Source organism: Podarcis liolepis, assembly GCF_965112155.1.
Source record: "Podarcis liolepis genome assembly, chromosome: 4".
In the NCBI taxonomy this organism is placed as follows: Eukaryota; Metazoa; Chordata; class Lepidosauria; order Squamata; family Lacertidae; genus Podarcis; species Podarcis liolepis.
The window spans coordinates 103,507,573-103,532,270 of NC_139558.1; the positions used below are offsets into that span (position 1 = coordinate 103,507,573).

A 24,698-nucleotide genomic window follows, 5' to 3' on the forward strand; every position below is an offset into this window, starting at 1 on the left:
GTGGAAAATCAATCCTGGCTTTCACAGCGTAGTGATCAGACCATGGCACCTTCATCGAAGGAGACATGATCACATCTATACCGACGCCAAAGATCAAATCCAGCGTGTGGCCTGCTTGATGTGTGGGGCCCGAAACAAACTGGGAGAGCCCTAGTGTCGCCATGGAAGACACCAGGTCCAGAGCCTGTGAGGAGGGAGTGGCATCAGCATGGATGTTAAAGTCCTCCAACACCAATAGCTTAGGGAACTCCAAGGCCCAGCCGGCCACCGCCTCCAGCAGGCCTGACAGGGTTGCTGCTGGTGCGCTAGGTGGCCAGTACACCAGCCAGACAGCCAAGCTCACCTCAGAGCCCCACACTAGGCCAACACATTCAATGCCGGGAATCGATGGCGATGGTAGAGCCCTGAAAGAACAATCTTCCTGGATTAATAATGCCACCCCTCCCCCTCAGTCCACAGTCCGCGACTGGTGGAGGACGGAGAAACCCGGGGGTGCCATCTCTCGTAAGGTAACATTTCCCCTTCGCACACCCAGGTCTCCGTCACACAAGCCAGGTCAACCCCCTGCGAGGTGAAGAAATCTCGCAGGGTGGCGGTTTTGTTGCCTATAGACCTGGCATTGCACAACACCAGTGACGGAGGTGAGTAATCCTTGCTCACCCTACCCTCGTCCCTCGGGATGGGGCGCAGATTGGAAGGGGTACGAGCATATCCGGATCTCGATCCCCTTCGCCTATGACATCTGCCCCCACTGCCATACCTCCCTCGCCCCTCCACGGTAGCAATCCCAAGCCTCATACTAGCCTCTATTTAGAAAATAGAAAAACAAAACAAAACCAATTATACCAAAACAAAACCAATCCCTACCCCACTCAATATCCAACCCCAAACCAAAATAAAACGGAACAAAATAAAAATACATAAATAGAAACCACTGTTCACGGTGGTACAACGAAGTAAAAAGTAAAAACACCTTTAAAACACTTTAAAATATATAAAAACATTTTTAACATTTGCTGCTGCAGCACCAGTGTCCTTAAAGGTGTGGCGGAGGTGAGTGCGGGCCCCGCCCCCTAGGCCAGGTGGAATTAGCCTGAGGAGGGAGCGGCCTTCCCCAACACTCACGGTGCAGCAGCAGCAAAGGAGCAAAGGAGGTCAACTACAGAATAGATATTTAACACAGTAGGGCTGGGTGAGTCTGGGCCTCATCCCCTAGGCCAGGTGGAAAGGTCCTTTTTAAAAAGGAGAAGAAAGAGGAGGAGAAGGAGGAGGAGGAGGAGGAGGAAGCAGCCTCTAGCTCTCCTAGAAGAAAGATTGCAATGGAAAATGTGGAGGCAACTGAAAGGATTTCTGGGAGATGAATCAGGCTGGTTTCTCCTGCCTTCCAGTCAATGCATGAAGTCAGACCTGACTGACAAGGAAGTCATTTGTATCTTGTGAATAATGGATGTTTGGTCCTCACCCGGGGGTCCTCAGGAGTTGCTCCCCCCACTCCCCTGCTTCCGTCTCCTTTACTTGCACTTGGACTCTCTGCCATTCTCAAGGCAGACTCCTGGGGTGGGGTCCCTTTTTCTTTGCTCTGAGGGCCAGGTATGGGCAGGGCCAAAGACATCTCCTTTGAGATTTAGGTCTGTAATTTATTATGATTATTCTCCTAGATGGCTTAACACACACACAGCCGTTGATGCCAAGGTCCCTGGAGGCTCAGGGAGTAGCAGCGCCCATTTCCAGCCACAATCCCTTTGGGAGAGAGAGGATGTGGTCCTGGGATGCCCTGCTCTGGGTGCGAGGGGATTGCTGCAGTGGCCTCCGTGGGGAGCTGCCCTGGGAGACACTGGGAAACTGGTCCCCAATGCAGCAGCCAGACTCTGGGCTGGGATCCCTCTCTTTATCCCTGGCCTTTCTCTCCCACCTTTTTTGGGGGGGAGGGGCTAGTCCACCTCCTTGTCCGGCTTTGGAAAACCATTTGCAGATGTTTCCTCTGTTGTGCAATGAGGCTGAGCGACGTCACGCAGAGTTAAAGTCCCAGGGACTCCTTTGTTTGAAGAAGGGAGATTTTTTTCTGAAAGGGGGGGGGCGGAGGGTCAAATGAGTTTGGGATCCTCTGATCTGCAGGAAGGAGAGCGTGGCAGACCTGGCCCCTCCCTGGCAGGACCCTCTCCTCCCTGACTTGGGGTCCCCCCCCTGCAGGAGCAGATCAGGCCCCCCAGGCCCCCTCCCCTGCTGCAGCCCTGGGACCCCCACCAGATCCCAGAGAGAGAGGAGACTCACCATATCCCAGGAGGGGGCAGCGAGGCAGCCCTTGCAGGAGAGACACCGAAGCAACATCCCCCCCCCCTTCCTTGCAGGAAAGGACTGGGGAGCGAGGGGCCTTGGCTCTGGAGGACCTAGCCCCCCCTTGCTTCCTGTCCTCTCTAGGAAGGCAGCTCACTTCCCTTTAACCCTTGCCGAGCCCAGCGTGCCCACCTCTCCCCTCCGCCTTTTCTTTCTTTCCCACTTCCAGAGATGCTTTTTGGGGGACGCCCCCCTACTTTCTATTCCTTCTAGCGCAGTGATGGCGAACCTTTTAGAAACCGAGTCCCCAAACTGCAACCCCCAAACCCATTGATTTTATTGCAAAGTGCCAACACGGCAATTTAACCTGCGTATCTCAGTTTTCCTGTGTTTTCACGTTTCTTCTTTATAACTGCTGTTGTAATAAATAATCCTTCATAAAAATTATTGCATTACATTCCTCATTAAATTATCTTTCCGTTGATATATGATTTTATGAAATAACTCAGTGCTTTTTTTCTAAAAAAGAATTGTCTAGGGTACTCTCATTTTGTCTCAAGAAAATAACCAGGGGGGGGGGGGATAAATACAGTGAATTTCTTCTCCTGTTAAATTCACAAAATGTTTAGGGGTCTGCGTCCCCCTGCGTCCCCACAGAAAAGAAGCACTGGTATTACTCCAAAACAAAGTGGTGTCATGAGCCATCAAACCTCGGAAACACATTTTGTCCAGAAGGTCCCACAATTTTGGCCGCTAGTGTGCACTGGAGGGCTGGACTAAGATCCCAGAGAGAGAGGAGACTCACCAGATCCCAGGAGGGGGCAGCGAGGCAGACCAATTTTTGATATGAGACAATAATGATTGTCTGCGTGCGCACTTAAAAATTAATAGAAATAAATAAACCCAGCCAGATGGGTGGTGGTGTAGCAAATAGTCAGGCCAGTCAAATGAAGAATTAAAGGAAGAAAGTTTTAATTGTTTGCCGGCAGCAAGCAATGGCACGGAGGAATAAGTTCCGTAGTCCGGCCCTTCCCATCAGGGGAGGCTTCCCTTTATCCATTCTTGAATCAGGTCTTTATCCAATCAAAAGTTAAAGCATTACACATACAGTGGTACCTCGGGTTAAGTACTTAATTCGTTCCGGAGGTCTGTTCTTAACCTGAAACTGTTCTTAACCTGAAGCACCACTTTAGCTAATGGGGCCTCCCACTGCCACCACACAATTTCCGTTCTCATCCTGAAGCAAAGTTCTTAACCCGAGGTAATATTTCTGGGTTAGCAGAGTCTGTAACCTGAAGCATATGTAGCCTGAGGTACCACTGTACTCTGATAGATGCAATAGATTATGGCTAGAGACAAAAACTGCTTTGTTCCAGACTGTGTTCCAGAGAGATACATGAGGTTCTGCCCAGAGATAAGGCCTGAGGAGTCGGACATGACCCTTCCCTGTCCTTCCTTGGTAATCCTTATCAGCCCATCTCTGGGTGTCTCTGGGCAGTGTCTGTACCGGATATGGGCCTGGCCTAGATCAACCCAATGGCTGCCTTGCTTAACATTTTAACTCCCAAAACGCCTTCCCTGAGCACGTTGACACAGTGGTGGTGGTGGTGGTGGTGATATTTTGCCGTTTCTTGGGCTGCCCTTTGCTCACAGCCTCCAAGGAATGAATTCCTCCGTTGGCTTCCATGGGAAAGCCCATCGAACATGTCAACCCAGCAGCCCCTTCTAATGTTGCCGTCTTTATGCTTACTGGCCTGGGAGTCAAGCCCTGCTGAACTCAAGGCAGCTTACTCCTGAGTAGGAAAAACAGACTGGCGAGCCCCTCGCTCGGGCAAGGAGGCTAAGGCCCTGCTGGGATTACAGTCCGTGTGCCCACAGAGAGGGCTCTAGGTTTGCCACTTTGCCATTTCGTCAGCTCTCATGAACTCTTGACCAGGAGGCTAGCGGCTGCCAGAACCTCCGTTGCTCCAAAATAGAAAATCTTATTTATTTCGGTTATTCTATTTATATTCCACCTTTTCCCCCCCAAGGTCACCCCAGGGAGCTTCATGGCCGGGTGGGGATTCGAACCCTGGTCCCCCAGGTCCAGCACCCAAACTTCTACCTGTTAGGGTATTTCCGTTCCACCTTAAAAGGGAGCAGGCTTTGTGAGTCACGGAGTCTGCGTATTTCCTGTTCACAGGATGTTTTCTGTTTTTGATAGAGCTGTTGTCTCTCTCGGTGCCTGAACACTGAAGCAGGCTATAGGTGGTACATGACCCCAGTCAAGCTAGCAAAAATTTACCATTTGCCTGACAATAAGTGTTGGAAATGTAAAGAAACTGAAGGTACCTTTTATCACCTTTGGTGGATGTGCCCGAGGATTAAGGCTTTCTGGGAAATGATATATAATGAAATGAAAAAGGTACTTAAATGTACCTTCCCTAAGAAACCAGAGGCCTTTCTCTTGGGCATTGCCTGCCAACTGGTGTCAAAGAAAGATAGAACATTCTTTATGTATGCTACAACAGCAGCAAGAATACTTATCGCAAAGTATTGGAAGACTCAAGATCTACCCACTCTGGAAGAATGGCAGATGAAGGTGATGGACTATATGACATTGGCTGAAATGACTGGCAGAATCCGTGACCAGGGGAAAGAGACGGCGGAAGAAGATTGGAAGAAATTTAAAATCTATCTTAAGAAATATTATAAAATTGATGAATGTTAAAATGTTGAGGTTCTTTAGAAATATAAGGAGATTACAGCGATAAAAGATTAAGTTAAAGAAAAGAATAATAAAGGAATATATTTGATAAGATTAAATTTAGGATTTGCTGAAATAATTTTGAAATTTTGAATGCAGAAAGGGGAGGTTTGGGGGAGTCCGAGAAGTGAGGTTTATGAAAAAAAGGATATGAAATTATACATGTTTGTTTGTCTTTTTATTTGTTTGTATTGTGTATAAAAAATTGTAAAACCAATAAAAATTTTATATATATAAAAAAAAATGAACACTGAAGCAGGCGGTCATGTTTTTTCTCTGTTCTGGCCAACGCTGAATAAACTTAAATAATGCTCTCCTGCGTGCATCTTTCGCTGTGCATTATCTGCTGATAAGATAAGAGCTGATAAGAGTGTGCATCAGCTCTGGAATGTGGCAAGCTATTTCTGGAGCTCATGTCGCTAATTGCTGATACTGCGTGTTTACGGGAGATCGATGGACGTCCGGAGGCGACGTGGGGCCATGATGGACTTTGTCTCCCTGGCAGTATCCCAACACTACCCACCACTGAAAACCTTACATGATTTCCAGATTTCACTTTGGTAAAGAAATATGTGGATTTCAGCATTAGCTGAAAAAATAACTTATAAATTACTTGCTGCCAAAGGCTCAGATGACCCTGTACAAGTCCCATGATGTCTGGTGGGATTTTATCTTTTATCTTACCAGCTGCACAGGCTCCTGGTGGAGTATAAGGTCAGGTTTAATGTACTGGTTCTGACCTTTAGAGCCCTATGCGGCTTAGGACCCTCGTACCAATGGGACCGCCTCTCCTGGTATGCCCCTTGGAGGACCTTACGGTCCATAAATAACAACATTTTGGAGGGCCTCAAGGATGTTAGATTGGCCTCAACCAGGGCCAAGGCCTTTTCAGCACTGGCCCTGAACAGGTGGAACGCTCTGTCACGGGAGACCAGGGCCCTGTGGGATTCGACATCTATCCGCAGGGCCTGCAAAACAGAGTTGTTCCACCTGGCCTTTGGTCTGGACTCAGTCTGATCCTCCTCTTTCTTTTTTTGATGGAACCCTTTATATGGGATCCTGTATATAAATTTTCCTTCAGGCCTTTTGCTGGCCCATATAGGACCAGCATGGATAGCTGACCCTGGTGAATATTTGATGTTTCATCCCCTTATGGTCTTGATTTGTGAGTCGCCAGTAAAATAAGGCTGCATTTTAAGCTGTCTTTTAAGCTATATTGTAATCAATTTTTTTTTTGCTTTTTTAAACTGCATTTTATATTTGGTGTTAGCCACCCTGAGCCCGTTCTTGGCCAGGGAGGGCGGGGTATAAATAAAAATCTTCTTCTTCGTCTTCTTCTTTGCAACAAATAAAGACACACAGAACTCCCTCTCTGCAATGCAATCTGAAATTTGGGTTTCCTGAAGGTCCTAAGAACTTGGCCAACCTAATATTAAGTAAATAAGGTAAGCCAATGATTCACTCCATATGAACCACCCTCTAGTCTCTGCTTCTCAATTTGCATTGTATTATTTTATGTACTGTGGCTTGCCATTGTTTTACTGATTACAGTTTAGAAATTATTTATTGTAACTATTGAGTGGACTTCTGTTTAAACTTTTATATGTTGATATTATTATTTTATACTATTCTAATAATTGTTGAATGTTACTTTTTGATGTAGGTTGCTTATTTTAAGGTTTTGTTATCACATTTTTGTATTGCATTAGGTTGTTATAAGATGTACATTTTTTGTTTCTTCAGCTTGTAAACCGCCTTGAATATTGTAAGGTAGAAAGACGGTATACAAATTAAAAATGATGATGATGAACCTCGTGGGACTTTGAGCTGCTTCCGGATCCAGCCGAGACTCAGGCAGACTCAGTGGCTGGAAGTGCCTTTGAGCAACTGCAGATGGTTCCACATTCCAGGACGGGGAGAGCCTGGCCTCACGCCTTCATTTCTTCAAGGCTGGATGACCACAGTCCCCTCCATGTGGGGCATCCCTTGCGCTTGGTCCAGAAGCTTCAGCTGGTGCAGAATGCTGCAGCACGATTGCTGGCAAAGCAAGGCCTTCTCGGCATATGACCCTTTGGCTCAGAGGGCATCACTGGTTGCCCATTGGCTACCAGGACCAGATCAAGGCCTTTCCATTATCATAGGGAAGAGTTTACCCATGAGATCCCCTCCTTACCCCACAGGCAGACACTCGACTGCTTCAACTACAGGTGCCACGCAAGACCTCAGTTGTTTAGTATGACAGCACAGACCCTTTGGAACTCCCTGCCTCTTGAGATCAAGCAGGCGCCTCCCTCCCACCTTTTGGGGGAACCTGCTAAAAACATGCCTGTGCAGGTGCTTAGAAAGTTGGGGTGAATATGAGCATTTTAACTTTTTGCATGTTTTAAAGTATTCCTGTACATTTTTCATGATTTCAATGTATCATTTGTAAACTGCCTTGAGGGTTTTGTTTTGTTTACCATCAAGCGGTATACACATTTTAAGAAATAAATAAAGAAATAAATGATCACTAAACTTACTTTTTCAAAACATCCCCCAAAATCTTAGCATAATCGTAGTTACTGAAAACCAGACTTTCTCAAATTATTCAGATATACGTAGGAGATTGGCTTCTCTCTCCTCAATATTTAGCTATCAAAAAACTCAGCAACGGTAACAAAGTTGAATGCTGCAAAGTGGACCGTGAAGCCTCCTGCCTGGTGTCAAGTGGCAGGGAGTTCCAAAGTACACTTGCTGCCACACCAAAAGATCAATCTTTAAAGTTGGAGGTTCCTACAGGGCAGGGCTGGAGGGTTGCACATTCAGTGGCCCAGTATTAGTGCTTTCTAAACAAAGGCATATCATTTCCTCTTCCAGAAATGCTTAATTCTGAATTCAAGGGACACGGAAGTCTTTACAGACAGAGATGACAGGACAGCTTTCCAGATTAGTTAGCTGGGAGTGAGACAGTTGGCAGAGTGGCACTGGGCTCGCTAAGATGCCAGATACTACAGGAATTGCTTTCTTGAGACTTCTTAGCACTGCAATACCATTTTCAAATTTTTTTTTTTGGAAGATTCATTTTTAAGTCATGGCCGTGTGTGAGCAAATACTCCACATCTGCCAAGCTTTCAGGAAAAGGACTAAGGGGTGAAATGAAGCCCCCCAGATCCCCAAAGGGTGAGGGAAAGGGTCTATCTCCTTTCTTCCTTTTCATTATCAGTTCTTTCCACCTAAGAAATGGGAAGAAAGCAGGCGCTCATGCTAAGCGCAGCGTTTGTTGGGGTGGAGATTAATGAGCTGACAATGGTATGATTCATCAGTAAGAAATATGATTTGTTCTTATCTGTAAGTGAAGCCACATTTGAAACAATACAGAAGCAGTCAAAGGGAATTTCCTAGGAAGTCTTTTATTCAATCTCACCTGCAATCATGTGTCCTGAACACACAGAAACACATAGATAATATGAAATAACTGTCAGTAACAGACTCCAAATAACACGCAACACATGCAAGCAGATTAACGGAAGAGGACACCTTATTTCCCCACCATTTTTAAAAACATTGTTTTTATTTATCTTCATGGTACAGAAGATAACTTTTCAGAAAGCAATAGTTATAACAGTAAACAACAAATAACTTCTCCTGATGGAATTGCAGACTTTCTTCCTGCCATGTGTTACAAGTTTCATTTGATTACTCTAAGAGATCACGCCACATTTCCCCATGAGTGCTGGGTGGATGCCGGCAACAATCTTAACAATTTATATATTCAATAAACTTTGGCCACGTGTTATAAAGGGAATATAATTGTGTTCCCTCACCTTCTTAATTTCCCTTGGCAAACAATAATTTAAGATACTGAAATAGTGGTGCCCAGAATTGAACACAGTATTCTGGAAACAAAATAAAAAAATTCCTTCCAGTAGCACCTGATAGACCAACAAATTTTGTTATTTGTATGAGCTTTCGTGTGCATGCACACTTCTTCAGATACCATTTTATTTTTTTCTGACTACGGCAGACCAACATGGTTTCTTACCTGTAACTAGAACAGTATTCTGGGTGGGGTCTGACCAAGGCAGAATAAAGTGGTACTATTCCTGCCCTTGATCTAATTCTGCCTTCTGCCACATTGGCCTCCGCTCCGTTTGGTGTTGTCTGCAGAAGTGATGAGCATCCCCTCAGTTCCTTCATTTCAGTAATTTATAAAGACGTTGAACAACAACGGGCCCAGGACAGAACCCTGCAGCACCCCTCTGGTCACTTTTCCCCAGGATGAGGAGGAACCATGAAGGAGTCCTCTTTGGGTTCGGTCAGTCAAATCCACCTAACAGTTACCAAGTTCAGCCTCATTTTACCAGCTTCCTCACATAAATATCACAGGGGAGTTTGTCAAAAACCTTACTGAAATTAAGATGCACTATTACCACAGCATTCCCCTGAGAAACAGTCTGTAACTCCATCCAAAAAAAGAAAAAGAAAAAAGAGAGATTTCTCTAGTTTGACTCGTTTTTGAGAAAGCCATGCTTTCAACCTGTCTGTTTATGTTGTGAATCACCGTGAAATCTTCAGATGATGGGTACATGAATTTTAAAATGATAATAATAATAGATATTGACAAGCTGGAACATGTGCAAATGAAGGCAATCAAGATGGTGTTATTTTATTTATGCATTTATTTCATTTCTATAGCCCCCTATAGCAGGGGTGCCAACTTGAGTAATATATAGGAGGCGTTTAGTAAGCCCCGCCTCGGTTAAACAGTCACAGGATGCGGTGCAAGCATGCCATTTGAATGGCTATTCCTATGAACTGGGGGGTGGCCCCCTCACATATCTTATTGGGGGGCAAAGAGCCCTCAGACTCTAAGAGTTGGCTCCCATTCCCTACACTCACAGGTCTCAGGACGGTTACAACATAAAGTCACACAATGAAAACACAAAACACACAGCCCAAAACCTGTAACCCCCACCTCCCCACCACATTTTAAAGGGCATAAGATGTCAATCAGCCAAAGGCTTGTTTAAAGTGGTGTGTTTTTCTCTAGCGCTGAAAGCTGTATAATGAAGGGTTTTCCACTCTTCGTATGAATTCTTTGATGTGAAGTGAGATTGGCGTTCTGACTGAAGCTTTTTCCACATTCCACACACTGATAGGGCTTCTCCCCTGTGTGAATTCTCTGATGGGAAGTGAGATGGGAGCTCTTCCTGAAGCTCTTTCCACATTCCACACACTGATAGGGTTTCTCCCCTGTATGAATTCTCTGATGCTTAGTGAGATCAGAGCTCGTACTGAAGCTCTTTCCACATTCCACACACTGATAGGGTTTCTGCCCTGTATGAATTCTTTGATGGGAAGTGAGATGCTGGCTGCGAGTGAAGCTTTTTCCACATTCCACACACTGATATGGTTTCTCCCCTGTGTGAATTCTTTGATGGGAAGTGAGATTGGAGCTCTGACTGAAGCTTTTTCCACATTCCACACACTGATATGGTTTCTCCCCTGTGTGAATTCTTTGATGGAATGTGAGATTGGAGCTCTTCCTGAAGCTTTTTCCACATTCCACACACTGATAGGGTTTCTCCCCTGTGTGAATTCTCTGGTGCTTAGTGAGAGAGGAGCTCACACTAAAACGCTTTCCACATTCCACACACTGATAGGGTTTCTCCCCTGTGTGAATTCTCTGGTGCTTAGTGAGAGGGGAGCTCTCACTAAAACGCTTTCCACATTCCACACACTGATAGGGTTTCTCCCCTGTGTGAATTCTCTGATGGATAGTGAGAGAGGAGCTCACACTAAAACACTTTCCACAGTCCACACACTGATAGGGTTTCTCCCCTGTGTGAATTCTCTGATGGATAGTGAGTTTGGAGCTCTGACTGAAGCTTTTTCCACATTCAAAGCACTGATAGGGTTTCTCCCCTATATGAATTCTTTGATGGAAAGTGAGACTGCCGCTCTGACTGAAGCTTTTTCCACATTCCACACACTGATAGGGTTTCTCCCCTGTATGAATTCTTTGATGGGAAGTGAGTTTGGAGCTGGTACTGAAGCTCTTTCCACATTCCACACACTGATAGGGTTTCTCCCCTGTATGAATTCTCTGATGCTTGGTGAGAGAGGAGCTCATACTAAAACGCTTTCCACATTCCATGCACTGATATGGTTTCTTCCCAATGGGATTTCTTTGACGGGAAGTGGAATAGGAACTTTTCCCACAATCAAGATATTTAATCAGGTTCTCCATTGTGGGGATTTTGTCATGGTCACCAGTGTCCTTGATTTCCAGTCCATCACTATCTGCAATGAAGAGTAATGGATTAGCGCCTCAGGGAGAAATTAAGGAAGAATACTTGTTAACTCTGGTAATAGAGGAATAACACAAGTGGGTTAGATGGATGGTTTTCTGAAGGGTTGGGTGCATTAATTAACGGGGATCAACCGACATCCTTTGGGGAACCTGTGATTCGATAAGCCTGGCTCTTCTCTTGAATCGATTTTGTTTGGCTCCATCATGGCATCCCTCCGTTTCCAATGTCAGTCTTCTCTTTGGACAACCAAAGACTGACGGGAGGAAAAACAAAAACTGAAAACCTGACAGAAGCTACTTCAACTTCCCTAACAACTCTGAAGTTTACAGTCAAAAGGGTCTGGGGAGTTCAGACCAGGCTGCTGCTTGTTTAATAAGCTGCAACGGGAGGAAGAACATTCACAGAAAAAACAGTAATTTACTATTCAAGGGTTTTTTTGGGGGGGGGGGATATTGTAATATCCAGTGTTGTAGGGGGCGCTGTTGAGGTCTGTGAAAATATATGAGGTTTGTGACATATAGAGTTTTGAATTTTAAAACTGATATTATGATTCCACTGGGAGCCTTACCAAGAGAGGCCATGATCCCAGAATTCTCCTCCATGACGTCCTTATGCAGAGCTCTCTGGTCAGGATCCAGCAACGCCCACTCCTCATCCGTGAAACAAACAGCAACATCTTCAAAGCACACTGGACCCTGAAAGAAAAAAGGGAAACGTCCTCCTCTGAGACAACACTGTTGTTCACCACCACCCCTTGAACTAGGACATTGTTCCACCCCTTGGCCTCTGTCTCCACAAGGCAGCTTCCCCTGACCTGATCTGGTTCCACAGCCACTGCTTCTCTTCTGTCCCCATTCAGAGATGGATGAAGAGGTCTTGCGGGCATCATTCTGTCACCTGCAAGAGGAAAAAGGTAAGGGGGAGGCCCAGAGTGCCTTCTTGTCTCACAGGTGAATCAGTGCATCTCAAACTACACAGGGGCCTTTGAGAAAGTCTCACCTGCTCAGTGCATTTGGATGTTTCGGTTCATTTCAGATGTTAGGAGTGAAAAATACATCTCCCCTCCTCTGGACCCTTGTTCCCAACTGTCTCTTCCCAAAACAAGGTGAAAAGAACTCTCAGATGAATTGGGAAACCAACAGAATGAGACCAGTGGAGAAAAACCTCCTTCCTCCTTACCCAGCTGCCTCTCTCTGGTGTCCAACGGAGGCCTCTCTGCCTCACAGGAATCCAGGTCCATTTCTGCAAAGAGATCCTTTCCCTGAGAAAGAAACAAGGATTCAAAACAGAGAATGGGGTGAATGATTAAAAAACGAATGTCAGGGCCAACAGCTTTAAAGGTGTCAGATCTCATTTCATGGATGCCTTCCCAGAAAAAGAATGGGCCAACAGTAGAGCATTATGGGATGTTCTCCATCCTGTTTGGAGCCCCTTGGGAGTATCCAGAGGAAAGTCTCTCTCACCTGCTTTCTCTCCTCTGCCTGACTCAGGAGGAAACCTTCGGCCAGGGCCACCGCCTGGGAACTGGTCTCCGCTCTGCATTCCCTCACCCAGCTCTCCATCTCCGGGGGAAGGACAGCCAGGAATTGCTCCAAGATCACCAGGTCCAGCATCTCAGCTTTCGTGTGCCTTTCTGGCTTCAGCCACTGATGGTCAAGGTGGTAGAGTCGGCTGCAAACCTCTCGGGGTCCTTTGGCCTCCTGGCAGCAGAACTGTCTCACCTGCCGGCTCTGCACCTCTGAGCGGAGGGTGTCCTCCTCACCCAGGATCTTCTGCACAGAGTTTTCCCAGAATCCCCCACTGCTCCCAGTTTGGTTGCCATGGCCTCTTCCTGTTCCAGGGCCAGCTGAGTCTCGCTCACCCATCTGTGCTCTCAGGAAGCCTCAGAGAGATCGGAAGGAACCCTTTGGTCTTCTGCCAAGTTCTGTCTGTCTTAAGGAGAGGCGCTAGCAAATCCTACAAAGCAAATACATTGTTTAGTTACAAAAGCTGTCTAATATCAGGAGAAGCAAAAGGTTCCCTGAGCAAGCATGGATGAGTCTTGGAGGGAAGCAGGGCTGGACTGCACCACAGCCCAAACCATGAGCTATCTTATTTATTTAAATTTCTATAACACTTTATATTTTAAAGAGAAATCTCAAAGCGGTTTACCGCATATTAAATCTGTGGGGATAATTGGGGAGTTAGAAGAAGATATATTATTGAATGATATGCTTCCTAACATGCACTAGCAAGTTCCATATTCTAGTTCCATACACCCCCCTTTTTTAGATTACGCAGCGATCAGCTTGTTGCTGACTCATCTGACTCTTACTATTAAAGATTCCTTCCTGGTAAAATCCCTTCCAATCCCTTTTAAATGAATAAGCACAAGAATCTGATTCACGTTACTATAAAAGTAGTTTACTCACAGATTCATTCAGGTTGTTACATAACAACTAGAACTATTCCATAAAGAAGTTAGTCCCAAATGACTGCCACTAAGGAGTCACTTCCCCAAACACACAGCAACATACAAAATGGAGAAGACACACTGATCAGAAGATGGAGGCCGTGTGCTCCTCCATGCTAGTACAACAGACTGCACCCTCTTCAAGTCACATGTAGTGGAAGTCTGTCCCAGCTCAGGAGGAAACAGGAAGTCTTCTCCTGAGTGGTAGAAAACATCCCCTAATGTGTCCCCTGTAGGAATCTTCTACTTGACTGCAGTTTCACATCCCACAAAATCAATAAAATAGAAATAAAACAAGCTGAAGAAAGTAAAATATATAGTCTATAGTCAAAGCAACATAACAGAAAACAAATATTCTTATAAAGATGTCAAAATAAAACCTTACAAAGGAGGTCAACTACAGAATACATATTTAACACAGTAGGGCTGGGTGAGTCTGGGCCTCACCCCTAGGCCATGTGGAAAGGGCCTTTTTAAAAAGGAGAAGAAAGAGGAGGAGGAGGAGGAGGAAGAGGAGGAAGAGGAGGAGGAAGCAGCCTCTAGCTCTCCTAGAAGAAAGATTGCAATGCAAAATGTGGAGGCAACTGAAGGGATTTCTGGGAGATGAAGAAGCCTTGTTGCTCCTGCCTTCCAGTCAATGCATGAAGTCAGAACTGACTGACAAGGGAGTCATTTGTATCTTGTGAAAAATGGATTCTTGGCTCTAGTGGGGGTCCTCACCTGGGGGTCCTCAGGAGTTGTTCTCCCCCCACCCCCACCCCCATTCCCCTGCTTCTGTCTCCTTTCTTGAACTTGGACTCTTTGCCACTCTCAAGGCAGACTGCTGGGGTGGGGTCCCTTTTTCTTTGCTCTGAGGGCCAGGTATGTATCTGGAAAACCCCAGAGGGCCAGGTGGGTGGGGTCAAATACATCTCCCTTGAAATTTAGGCAGGAAATAATAATAATAATAATTCTCTTAGATAGCTTCACACACACACAGCCCTTGATGCCAAGGTCCCTGGAGGCTCAGGGAGTAGCAGCGCCCATTTCCGGCTGCTTTGCCAGCAACAATCCCTTTGGGAGAGAGAGGATGTGGTCCTGGGATGCCCTGCTCTGGGTGCGAGGGGATTGCTGCAGTGGCCTCCGTGGGGAGCTGCCCTGGGAGACACTGGGAAACTGGTCCCCAATGCAGCAGCCGGACTCTGGGCTGGGATCCCTCTCTTTATTCCTGGCCTTCCTCTCCCACCCTTTTTTCTGGGGGGGGGCTAGTGTTCACCTCCACCTCCAGCTTTGCAAAACCACTTGCACATTTGTTCCCTCTGTTGTGCAGTGAGGCTGAGCGACGTCACGCAGAGTTAAAGTCCCAGGGACTCCTTTGTTTGAAGAAGGGAGATCTTTTCTGAAGGGGGGGGCGGAGGGTCAAATGAGTTTGGGACCCTCTGATCTGCAGGAAGGAGAGCGTGGCAGACCTGGCCCCTCCCTGGCAGGACCCTCTCCTCCCTGACTTGGGGTCCCCCCCCCGCAGGAGCGGATCAGGCCCCCCAGGCCCCTCCCCTGCTGCAGCCCTGGGACCCCCCCCCGTCTCCCCACTGCACCCTGGGGGGGGGGAGGAGACTCACCAGATCCCAGGAGGGGGCAGCGATTCGGCCCTTGCAGGAGAGACACCGAAGCAGGAAAGGACTGGGGAGGGAGGGGCCTTGGCTCTGGAGGACCTGGCCCCCCCTTGCTTCCTGTCCTCTCTAGGAAGGCAGCTCGCTTCCCTTTAACCCTTGCAAAGCCGAGTCCCTCCAGCTCAGATCTCTCTCGCTTGGCAGAAGCTCAGATTTCTATTTTTTAAAATGGATTTAGGGGGAGATCTGCCCCCCCCCGGCTACGTAAAATCTCTCACTGCCTCCATTTCTTCCCCTTCTATTTGCCAGGAGGTGATGGGACCAGTGGCCATGATCTTGTTTTTTTGATGTTGAGCCTCAGACCATATTTTGCGCTCTCCTCTTTCACCCTCAATAAAAGGTTCTTTAATTCCTCCTCACTTTCTGCCATCAAGGTTGTGTCATCTGCATATCTGAGGTTGTTGATATTTCCTCTAGCAATCTTAATTCCGGCTAGGGATTCATCCAGCACAGCCTTTTGCATGATGAATTCCGCATATAAGTTAAATAAGCAGGGAGACAATATACAGCCTTCTATTTAAAACATAGAACATATGAAAAGTAGACAAATGACACATCACCTCTCAAGATTCTGACACCAACTGCCATGTTCTTCCCTTGGCTCATTGTGTGGCCTTGTGGGACAGAGCCATCTCTCTGGTTCCCCCCTCCATCATTTATGCAAGTTCCCTCCGCTGCTGCTACTGCCACCACATGGAGATGGCATTTTCCCAGCCTCTCTCAAACAATGAACACAATGTTATTTTTTCCTCTTTCTTGAAATTTCCCGTCTCTTTTAGTCTGATCAGACCCAACTTCACGGCCTCTTAGAAGAATTTTCTCTCCTTTGGAAACATGGAAGACATCGTCAGAAAATTAAGCACGCTTGCATTTAAAGTTAGGCAGCAGCTTCTGAATTTAGAATTGAAGTTTCCAAAGCCAATTTTAAACATGCGGGCGGGGGGGGGGTGGACTTTAAAACTCCAAAACCTATGGCAAAAGTTTTCTTAACATTTCTAAGACTTAGGGTGGAAATCCTATTCACTCTGAGTTTTACTGAGGTTGCTCTCTCACACACAAGAACAAGAGCAAATATTTCCCATTTTCTTCATCCCAGTATTGGAGTTAGTGTGCTCATTCTTTCGGTTCCCTCTTTATACTTTTACTACGAGTGGAGTGGAGGGGTTACACCAGCAACTGAGAAAGCGCCCTAGGAGCCTTCTTACTCGCAAGAGGCTGCTTGGTCCACTTCAAAGCATTCACACTTGTATGAACCAACCCGGACCCTACCATCGTCATCCTAGACCAGGCTAGTCCACCTAATCTGGCCCACCGGTCTGTTTAATCCAGCTGCTGTGGCAGTTTATTTCCTGGGGTAAAATCCCCCCCAAAAGCTCAACAACTTCAATGCTAAAAAGAAGGTCAATGATTTTGGTCGGCCATCACGCATGTTCACTTCATCAATTCTGGCCCTCTTTGAACAAAGTTTGGACACCCCTGTCATAGACCCTTCTTTGTCTGCCTCCTCCATGAGAGCAGGCCTTTTCTGCAGCGGCTCCCAATTTGGGGAATGTTCTTCCCAGGAAGGCTCACTGGAGGCTTTCATTACATGGTGTTATAAACCTTGAAATTAATAAATAGTAGGAATTTGATACAGTGGTGCCTCGCAAGACGAAATTAATTCGTTCCGTTTTCTCGTCTTGCGATTTTTTTGTCTTGCGAAGCACGGTTTCGGAAAAGTTTTGGAAAAGCTTCAAAAATCACCAAAGTCTTCAAAAACCTCAAAAAAGGCTACCACACCGCGTGCTAGGAGTTGCTCCTCGAAGTCAAGTCGCAACTGTATTAACGGTTTTAAGAAAAAGGAAACAAACTTGCAAGACGTTTTCGTCTTGCGAAGCAAGCCCATAGGGAAATACGTCTTGCGAAGCAACTGAAAAAACCAAAAACCCTTTCGTCTTGCGAATTTTTCGTCTGGCGAGGCATTCGTCTTTCGAGGTACCACTGTATTTGGAGTACTGGAGGGAAGACTGGGGGCCAGTGGAAAAATACAGGCTAAGCCAGTGTTTCCCAACCGGTGTTCTGCGGCACACTAGTGTGCCATGAGACGTTGCCTGGTGTGCCGTGGGAGGGAGGCGGGCGAGTCGGGCGGTGAGAGGCGGCGGCGGCGAGGATCCGCGTCGAGCCGGGGACGGCTCCGCGGTGGTGGTGCCGAGGTTTCTCTCTCCATTCTCCCCTCACACACACACACACAGGAAATAACACAGGATCAGCTGACAGGACCCATCCAATGGGGCGGCGGCGGGGCAGCGTGTGCAAAAGGAAGGAGCGCGAGACAGCGGACGAGGAGGAGGCCGGCATGTCCGGGCAGCAGCAGCAACAACAGCAGCAGCAACTCCCGGCGACGGCTCCTCAAGCCCCGGGCAACCCTACTCCCTCACCGGCCTCGGCCGCCCTCCTGCTCCACCCGCCGCCGCCTCCCCCGCCGCCGCCGGCCACCTCGGCCCCGCCGCCACCCCCTCCTCCGCCCGCTATCGCCGCCACCACCACAACAGCCGCCGCTGCCTCAGCTGCCGCCGTCCCTCAGTCCCTCGCTTTGCTGCCTCCTCCCCCCCACCCCCAAAGCTTGGAGGTTCCCCAGCAAGGAGGAGGGAAAAAAATTGAAAACTTTCACTTTCGTGCGTCCCTCCCAGCGTGACGCTGCGCGCTGACGTCACGGGGCTGTAATGGTGGTGTGCCGCAAGATTTTTTTCATCAAACAAGTGTGCCTTTGCCCAAAAAAGGTTGGGAAACACTGGGCTAAGCTTCCTTTCTAAGCCTGGGCCTCACCTGGGATAGTGGTGTTAACATTTCAAAAGATCTTGATGGCCCATCTGAGAACCTGGTTCTGGGTCCTGGTCCTTGCACAGAGCTTGCCATGGTGATGGGTGTACACAAATTAATAATAATAATAATAATACCATCACCACTGGCCATGGTGTCCTCCGTCTGAGTTTGGGGTGGGTGACGCCGCTTTGTGGTGCTCCTGGTCCTTTGTGGATGAGCATCTCCACAGGGTGATGCTTGGAAAGTGCTCTTTGACCCATGGAGACTTCAAGGTGGTGACACTCAGTTCTCCTTCTCCTTGACATCTGCAGGTCAGGCAGTCAGTGCTCTGGAGCAGTGTTTTGCCTCGATAACGGACTGGATAAGAGCCAACAAATTAAAGTGACGACCTTTGTAGGTCAAGAATTCATCTTGTCAGATAAGAGAGAGAGAGTGTGGTTTTATGTATTAATTCAAGATTAGACCCAAGAAAGGATTCTTGAGGTGGAAGACACGATAGCTGAGACAAAAATGAAAGTGGTTGGTGTCATGTGACAAGCAGTGTCATGTGAGAGCAGAAGCAGCAAAGCAGGCTGGTGTCCCCTTCTAGCAGGCTAATCACAAACACAACTTTGGCTTCATCACTGGGACATTACGGCGCCCTTACTCTCTAATAATAATAATAATAATAATAATAATAATAATAATAATAATAATATTTTATTTATATCCCGCCCTCCCCAGCCAAAGCTGGGCTCAGAGTGGCTAACAACAGTAAAATAATACAGCATTCTAAAAACAATTCATTACATAATCAGTTCAAATCAAATTGATGGCAACCATTGGGCTAGAGTTCTGTGAAGAATTACCAATGGAGGGGGTCAGGCTGTGCCCTGGCCAAAGGCCTGGTGGAACAGCTCCATCTTGCAGGCCCTGCAGAAAGATGTCAAGTCCCGCAGGGCCCTAGTCTCTTGTGACAGAATGTTCCACCAGATTGGGGCCATGGCCGAAAAAGCTCTGGCTCTAGTTGAGGCCAGCCTAACCTCTCTGTGGCCTGGGACCTTCAATATGTTTTTATTTGAAGACCGTAAGTTTCTCTGTGGGACATACCAGGAGAGGCGGTCCCGTAGGTATGAGGGTCCTAGGCCGTATAGGGCTTTAAAGGTTAAAACCAGCACTTTAAACCTGATCCTGTACTGGGCAACAAACACAGTGAACTGCTCTCAATTTCTTCAGAACTTGGCAAGGGGAAAGACTGGGGTCCACACCATTGTAGGCACAGCACTGGCAACATGTGGCGCTGCTTTCATGGCATTCATGGTGGCAGAGGCGCCAACTTGAATAAAATATTACCTGCTCCACCCTGCATAATTGATCACAAGACAGTGCACACACACCATTTGAATGGCAATGCCCATCAAATATTTGGTGGCCCCCTCAAGTATTTTATTGGGTGTGGACCAAGGGTCCTCTGCCCCTAGGAGTTGGCTCCTTTGTACAGTGGCCGTCAACAGAGTTAAATAACATATTAGATTCTGCTGTTCTGAATCACACCTTTACAAGGTGTGAATAGCTTGGTCTGTGTTGATGACTAGCACCCCAGGAGTCTAGCCAGGGACCTCTCCTGTCATGTCTTGCAAGATTGATGGCTGGAAGTGGCTGTGGTCGCTTCAATCTGCCCTGCATACCAAGCCAAGGAGAACTGATATTTCAATTCTTTATTTTCAAGGAATAAACTGAACAGGAAGACTGGGAAGTGTCCACTCGGTCTGCTCGGCTCCTCTCAGAAGAGGAGGGAGGGTGGGGAGTTTTGCCCCTTGTCTCCAGCAGTTTCAAGAGGAGAAGAAGACAGAGCTGAATTGTAGCTGAAGGAAGAAATGCCTAGTTACAAGATAGTGGTGGAGGAGGGCGGAGTGAGGGAGCAGATGGCAGAGACCTCCCTGGAAAGTTTGGGAGATCCTCCTTCTCCAGAAGGGACTCATTCAGATGTCCTACATGTCAGGAAAAGAGATTCCTGTAGATCTGTTGTCAAAAGTTGTTCCCAGAGCACAGCTTGATGAATATGTATGGCGGTTGCAGTTGTGCTGAAGGATTGCAGCAGTGGAAAGGGGGAGGATGTTGGTATTCCATTCCCCCGCTGTGCAGACGTGTGGGATTGTTTTAGTCACGTCTGTGTTTGACATTCCAGCACTGATTGTTGGAGTCTTGTGAACGGAAGATCCGTTCTGCATTGCTTTTTTCTTCTCTCCTCTCCGAGAGCAAGAAGGAGAGGAGCCATGTTTTCCTTTGTCCTGATTGTGTATATAAATAAAGTAGCTTAGTACTCACACCCCAGAGCCTGGCTTCTGCTGATGCTGTTTCTCTGCTAATGTGTGCTCAGTGTCTCTGGACACGAGTCACAGAATCTCATCAGGGAAGAAGATTGATGGATCCCAGATGAGAAGAGCAGGCTGGCACGTAGAATGTCGTTTGCCGGGTCGCCCGCCCTGCCTAACGGCAACTACGCCAACATCCTGCTGGCCTGCCTCTACCTCTTCCTGCCGCCCATGGTGAACCCCGTTGTCAGGGATCTGTTTGCAGGGGAGGGGGGAGAGACAGGCATGTACAGAGAGCCCCCCCCCCTCTGCTGAGCAGCTGCACTTCGTCAGAGTCAGGGAAGGAAGGGGCAGCTTTCAGGAGACACGGAAGATGAGAGAGAGCGGAGCCAAAAAACTGCGACCAAGGAAAGGAATGAGCAGTAGTTTTCCACGTAAGGAAAAAAAAGGAGAGGGGGGCTTCCGGGTCTTTTTTGCTGGAGGGGGAATAGGAGGGGGGCACTTCTGGATTTTGCTTTTGAAACTTCTGCACTGCACATAAGTTTGCACTCAATAAATCCTGAAAAAGACAGGCTGGAATCCTGGGCTCTTCTCTTCGCAAGGATCCACACTCCCTTTCTGACACCCGTAGTCTGTGGGGTGAAGACCCAGCAGATCCGCCAGAGGGTGCTTGGCCTTTTTGGCCAAGGGCGGAAGGGGCCTGCAAACCACTAGACACCTCCTTGACCTCCTGGGTGCCAAGCCGCCCTCTGCCAGTCATGGTGCCTCTCCCACCATGCTGGCATTTGGGTGGAAACCACAAGAGGCGGCCATAAATGTTTGCTTTCGTTTTATTTATCTCATGTCTGTTTCCAGTTATTTTTATTAGTAAATAGGGTAAGCCAAAGGTTCTCTTCATATGAACCTTATGAGACTTGTGGCTGCTTCCGGATCCAGCCGAGACTCAGGCAGACTCAGTGGCTGGAAGTGCCTTTGAGCAACTGCAGATGGTTCCACATTCCAGGACCGGGAGAGCCTGGCCTCACGCCTTCGCTTCTTCAAGGCTGGATGACCACAGTCCCCTCCATGTGGGGCATCCCTTGCGCTTGGCCCAGAAGCTTCAGCCGGTGCAGAATGCTGCAGCACGATTGCTGTCAAAGCGAGGCCTTCTCGGCATATGACCCTTTGGCTCAGAGGGCATCACTGGTCCACTAAACTTACTTTTATAAAACATCCTCCAAAATACCCATTTCCCCATGAGTCCGTTAGGCCGGTTTAGATGCATTCTTTTGTAATCTTAGCTTAATCGTAGTTACTGAAAACCAGACTTTCTCAATTTATTCAGATATACATAGGAGATTGGCTGCTTTCTCCTCAATATTTAGCTATCACAAACTCAGCAGCGGTAACAAAGTTGAATGCTGCAAAGTGGACCGTGAAGCCTCTTGAGCCTGATGTCTTTTTTTTTTTTTTAAATAGATTTTTATTAGTTTTCCATAAATAAAAAAGGAATCACAAAAACAAAAACATAAATAAACACAAAAACGACTTCCCCATACCACCCCTTTTCTGCATTCTTGTTTCATGATTTTTCAGCAACCCTTATGTATTATACTTATTTCTAACTCATAAATTTAACTTCCATAAAAAGTTTTAAAACAACTGTAGTTCTTTATCTCTTATAACCCTGATCCTCTAATTCTCCAAGTTACAACAGTTTTTAAGATAAACTTTGAATTTGTTCCAGTCTTTGTCCACCGCCTCTTTCCCTCGGTCCCGAATTCTGCCAGTCATCTCTGCCAGTCCCATATAGTCCATCACCTTCGTCTGCCATTCTTCCAACGTGGGTAGTTCTTGTGTCTTCCAATACTTTGCTAGAAGAATTCTTGCTGCTGTTGTGGCATACATAAAAAAAGTTCTATCCTTCTTTGGCACCATTTGGCCCACCATACCCAGGAGAAATGCTTCTGGCTTCTTATTAAAAGTTCTCTTCAGAACTTTTTTAATTTCATTATAGATCATTTCCCAGAAAGCCTTAATCCTCGGGCAGGTCCACCAAAGGTGATAGAAAGTTCCCTCCGTTTCGTTACACTTCCAACATTTGTTATTGGGCAAATGATAGATCTTTGCTAACTTAGACGGAGTCATGTACCACCTGTAGATCATTTTCATAATGTTTTCTCTTAAGGCATTGCATGCCGTAAACTTAACACCAGTGGTCCATAACTGCTCCCAGTCAGCAAACTCAATGTCATGCCCTATATGCTGTGCCCATTTAATCATACTGGATTTCACCGTTTCATCTTGAGTATTCCATTTCAACAGCAAATTATACATTCTTGACAAATTTTTAGTATTGGGTTCTAACAGTTCTGTTTCTAGTTTTGATTTCTCCACTTGGAAGCCTTTCTTTCTGTCCTGTTTGAATACTTCATTTATCTGTCGGTAATGTAACCAATCTCTCACCTTAAACTTCAATTTCTCAAAACTCTGCAATTTTACTTTTTCACCATCATGTTCTATCATTTCACAATATTTAGGCCAATTAGAATCCATATTCAATTTTTTCACTTCCTTTGCCTCCATTGGTGACAGCCATCTAGGGGTTCTACTTTCAAGCAAATCTTTATACCTTATCCAGACATTATACAAAGCTTTCCTTACCACATGGTTCTTAAAACCTTTGTGCAGTTTTACCTTGTCATACCATATATATGCATGCCAGCCAAATCTGGTATCAAACCCCTCAAGGTCCAAAATGTCTGTATTCTCGAGGAGCAGCCAGTCTTTCAGCCAGCAAAATGCTGCTGATTCATAATAGAGTCTTAAGTCCGGCAGGGCAAAACCCCCTCTATCTTTTGCATCTGTTAGTGTCTTAAATTTTATTCTTGGCTTTTTGCCCTGCCAGACAAATTTCGATATATCTTTCTGCCACCTCTTAAAACAGTCCATCTTGTCTATTATTTGTAGTGTCTGAAACAAGAATAACATTCTAGGCAATACATTCATTTTGATAACAGCAATTCTGCCTAACAAGGAAAGTTTCAACCTTGACCATATGTCTAGATCTTTCTTAACTTCTATCCAACATTTATCATAATTGTCTTTGAATAAGTTCAGATTTTTCGCTGTCAAGTTCACCCCCAAATACTTCACTTTTTTAACTATCTCCAAACCTGTTTCATTCTGAAACATCTCTTTTTCTTCATTTGTTAGATTTTTCTCCAGAACTTTAGTTTTTTGTTTATTCAATTTAAATCCTGCAACTTGACCAAATATCTCAATCAATTCTAAAACTCTTTTTGTACTAGTGTTTGGCTGCTGTAAAGTCAAAACAAGGTCATCTGCAAATGCCCTCAGTTTATACTCTTTCACTCCGAGCTGTATTCCTTTAACCAACTGGTCCTTTCTAATTATATTTAACAAGACTTCCAGGAACAGTATAAAAAGTAGAGGGGAGAGCCTGATGTCAAGTGGCAGGGAGTTCCAAAGTACACTTGCTGCCACACCAAAAGATCAATCTTTAAAGTTGGAGGTTCCTACAGGGCAGGGCTGGAGGGTTGCACATTCAGTGGCCCAGTATTAGTGCTTTCTAAACAAAGGCATATCATTTCCTCTTCCAGAAATGCTTAATTGTGAATTCAAGGGACACGGAAGTCTTTACAGACAGAGATGACAAGACAACTTTCCAGATTACCGTAGTTAGCTGGGAGTCAGACAGTTGGCAGAGTGGCACTGGGCTCGCTAAGATGCCAGCTACTACAGGAATTGCTTTCTTGAGACTTTTTAGCACTGCAATACCATTTCTTTAAAAAATAAAAAGGTTGATTTTTAAGTCATGGCAGAGTGTGAGCAAATACTCCACATCTGCCAAGCTTTCAGGAGCAGGACTAAGGGGTGAAATGAAGCCCCCCAGATCCCCAAAGGTTGAGGGAAAGGGTCTATCTCCCTTCTTCATTGTCATTATCAGTTCTTTTCACCTAAGAAATGGGAAGAAAACAGCTGCTCATTCTAAGCGCTGGGTTTGTTGGGTTGGAGATTAATGAGCTGACAGAGAAGCGGACACGGAGCAATGGATCCAAACTACAAGAAAGAAGATTCCACCTAAACATTAGGAAGAACTTCCTGACAGTAAGAGCTGTTCGACAGTGGAATTTGCTGCCAAGGAGTGTGGTGGAGTCTCCTACTTTGGAGGTCTTTAAGCAGAGG

The 24,698-nt window shown here is 46.4% G+C and overlaps 3 protein-coding genes across 6 annotated transcripts in view; 1 reads left to right on the forward strand and 2 right to left on the reverse strand.

Annotated features, from left to right (window-relative positions):
• Positions 1–15,512, reverse strand: part of LOC310705069 (uncharacterized protein) — an 86,215-nt gene extending 70,703 nt beyond the window's left edge. Inside the window, exons 1-5 of the mRNA XM_083499415.1 lie at positions 15,364–15,512; positions 12,777–13,269; positions 12,493–12,574; positions 12,128–12,210; positions 11,882–12,008 (exon numbers count right to left, since the gene is read on the reverse strand). Of these exons, the coding sequence (XP_083355541.1) occupies positions 11,882–12,008; positions 12,128–12,210; positions 12,493–12,574; positions 12,777–13,178 (694 nt within the window). The 5' untranslated portion in view covers positions 13,179–13,269; positions 15,364–15,512. The remainder of the gene's footprint in view (positions 1–11,881; positions 12,009–12,127; positions 12,211–12,492; positions 12,575–12,776; positions 13,270–15,363) is intronic.
• The window catches only part of LOC310705325 (CD209 antigen-like protein D), a 165,355-nt gene that overhangs the window by 57,440 nt on the left and 83,217 nt on the right, over positions 1–24,698 (forward strand). The gene's annotated exons all lie outside the window — the stretch shown is intronic.
• LOC310705054 (uncharacterized protein) overlaps positions 9,661–24,698 on the reverse strand; it is a 62,435-nt gene continuing 47,397 nt past the window's right edge. For all 3 annotated transcript variants that reach the window (XM_083499379.1, XM_083499377.1, XM_083499378.1), the window contains one exon: positions 9,661–9,961. The gene's annotated coding sequence lies outside the window, so the exon portion shown is untranslated. The remainder of the gene's footprint in view (positions 9,962–24,698) is intronic.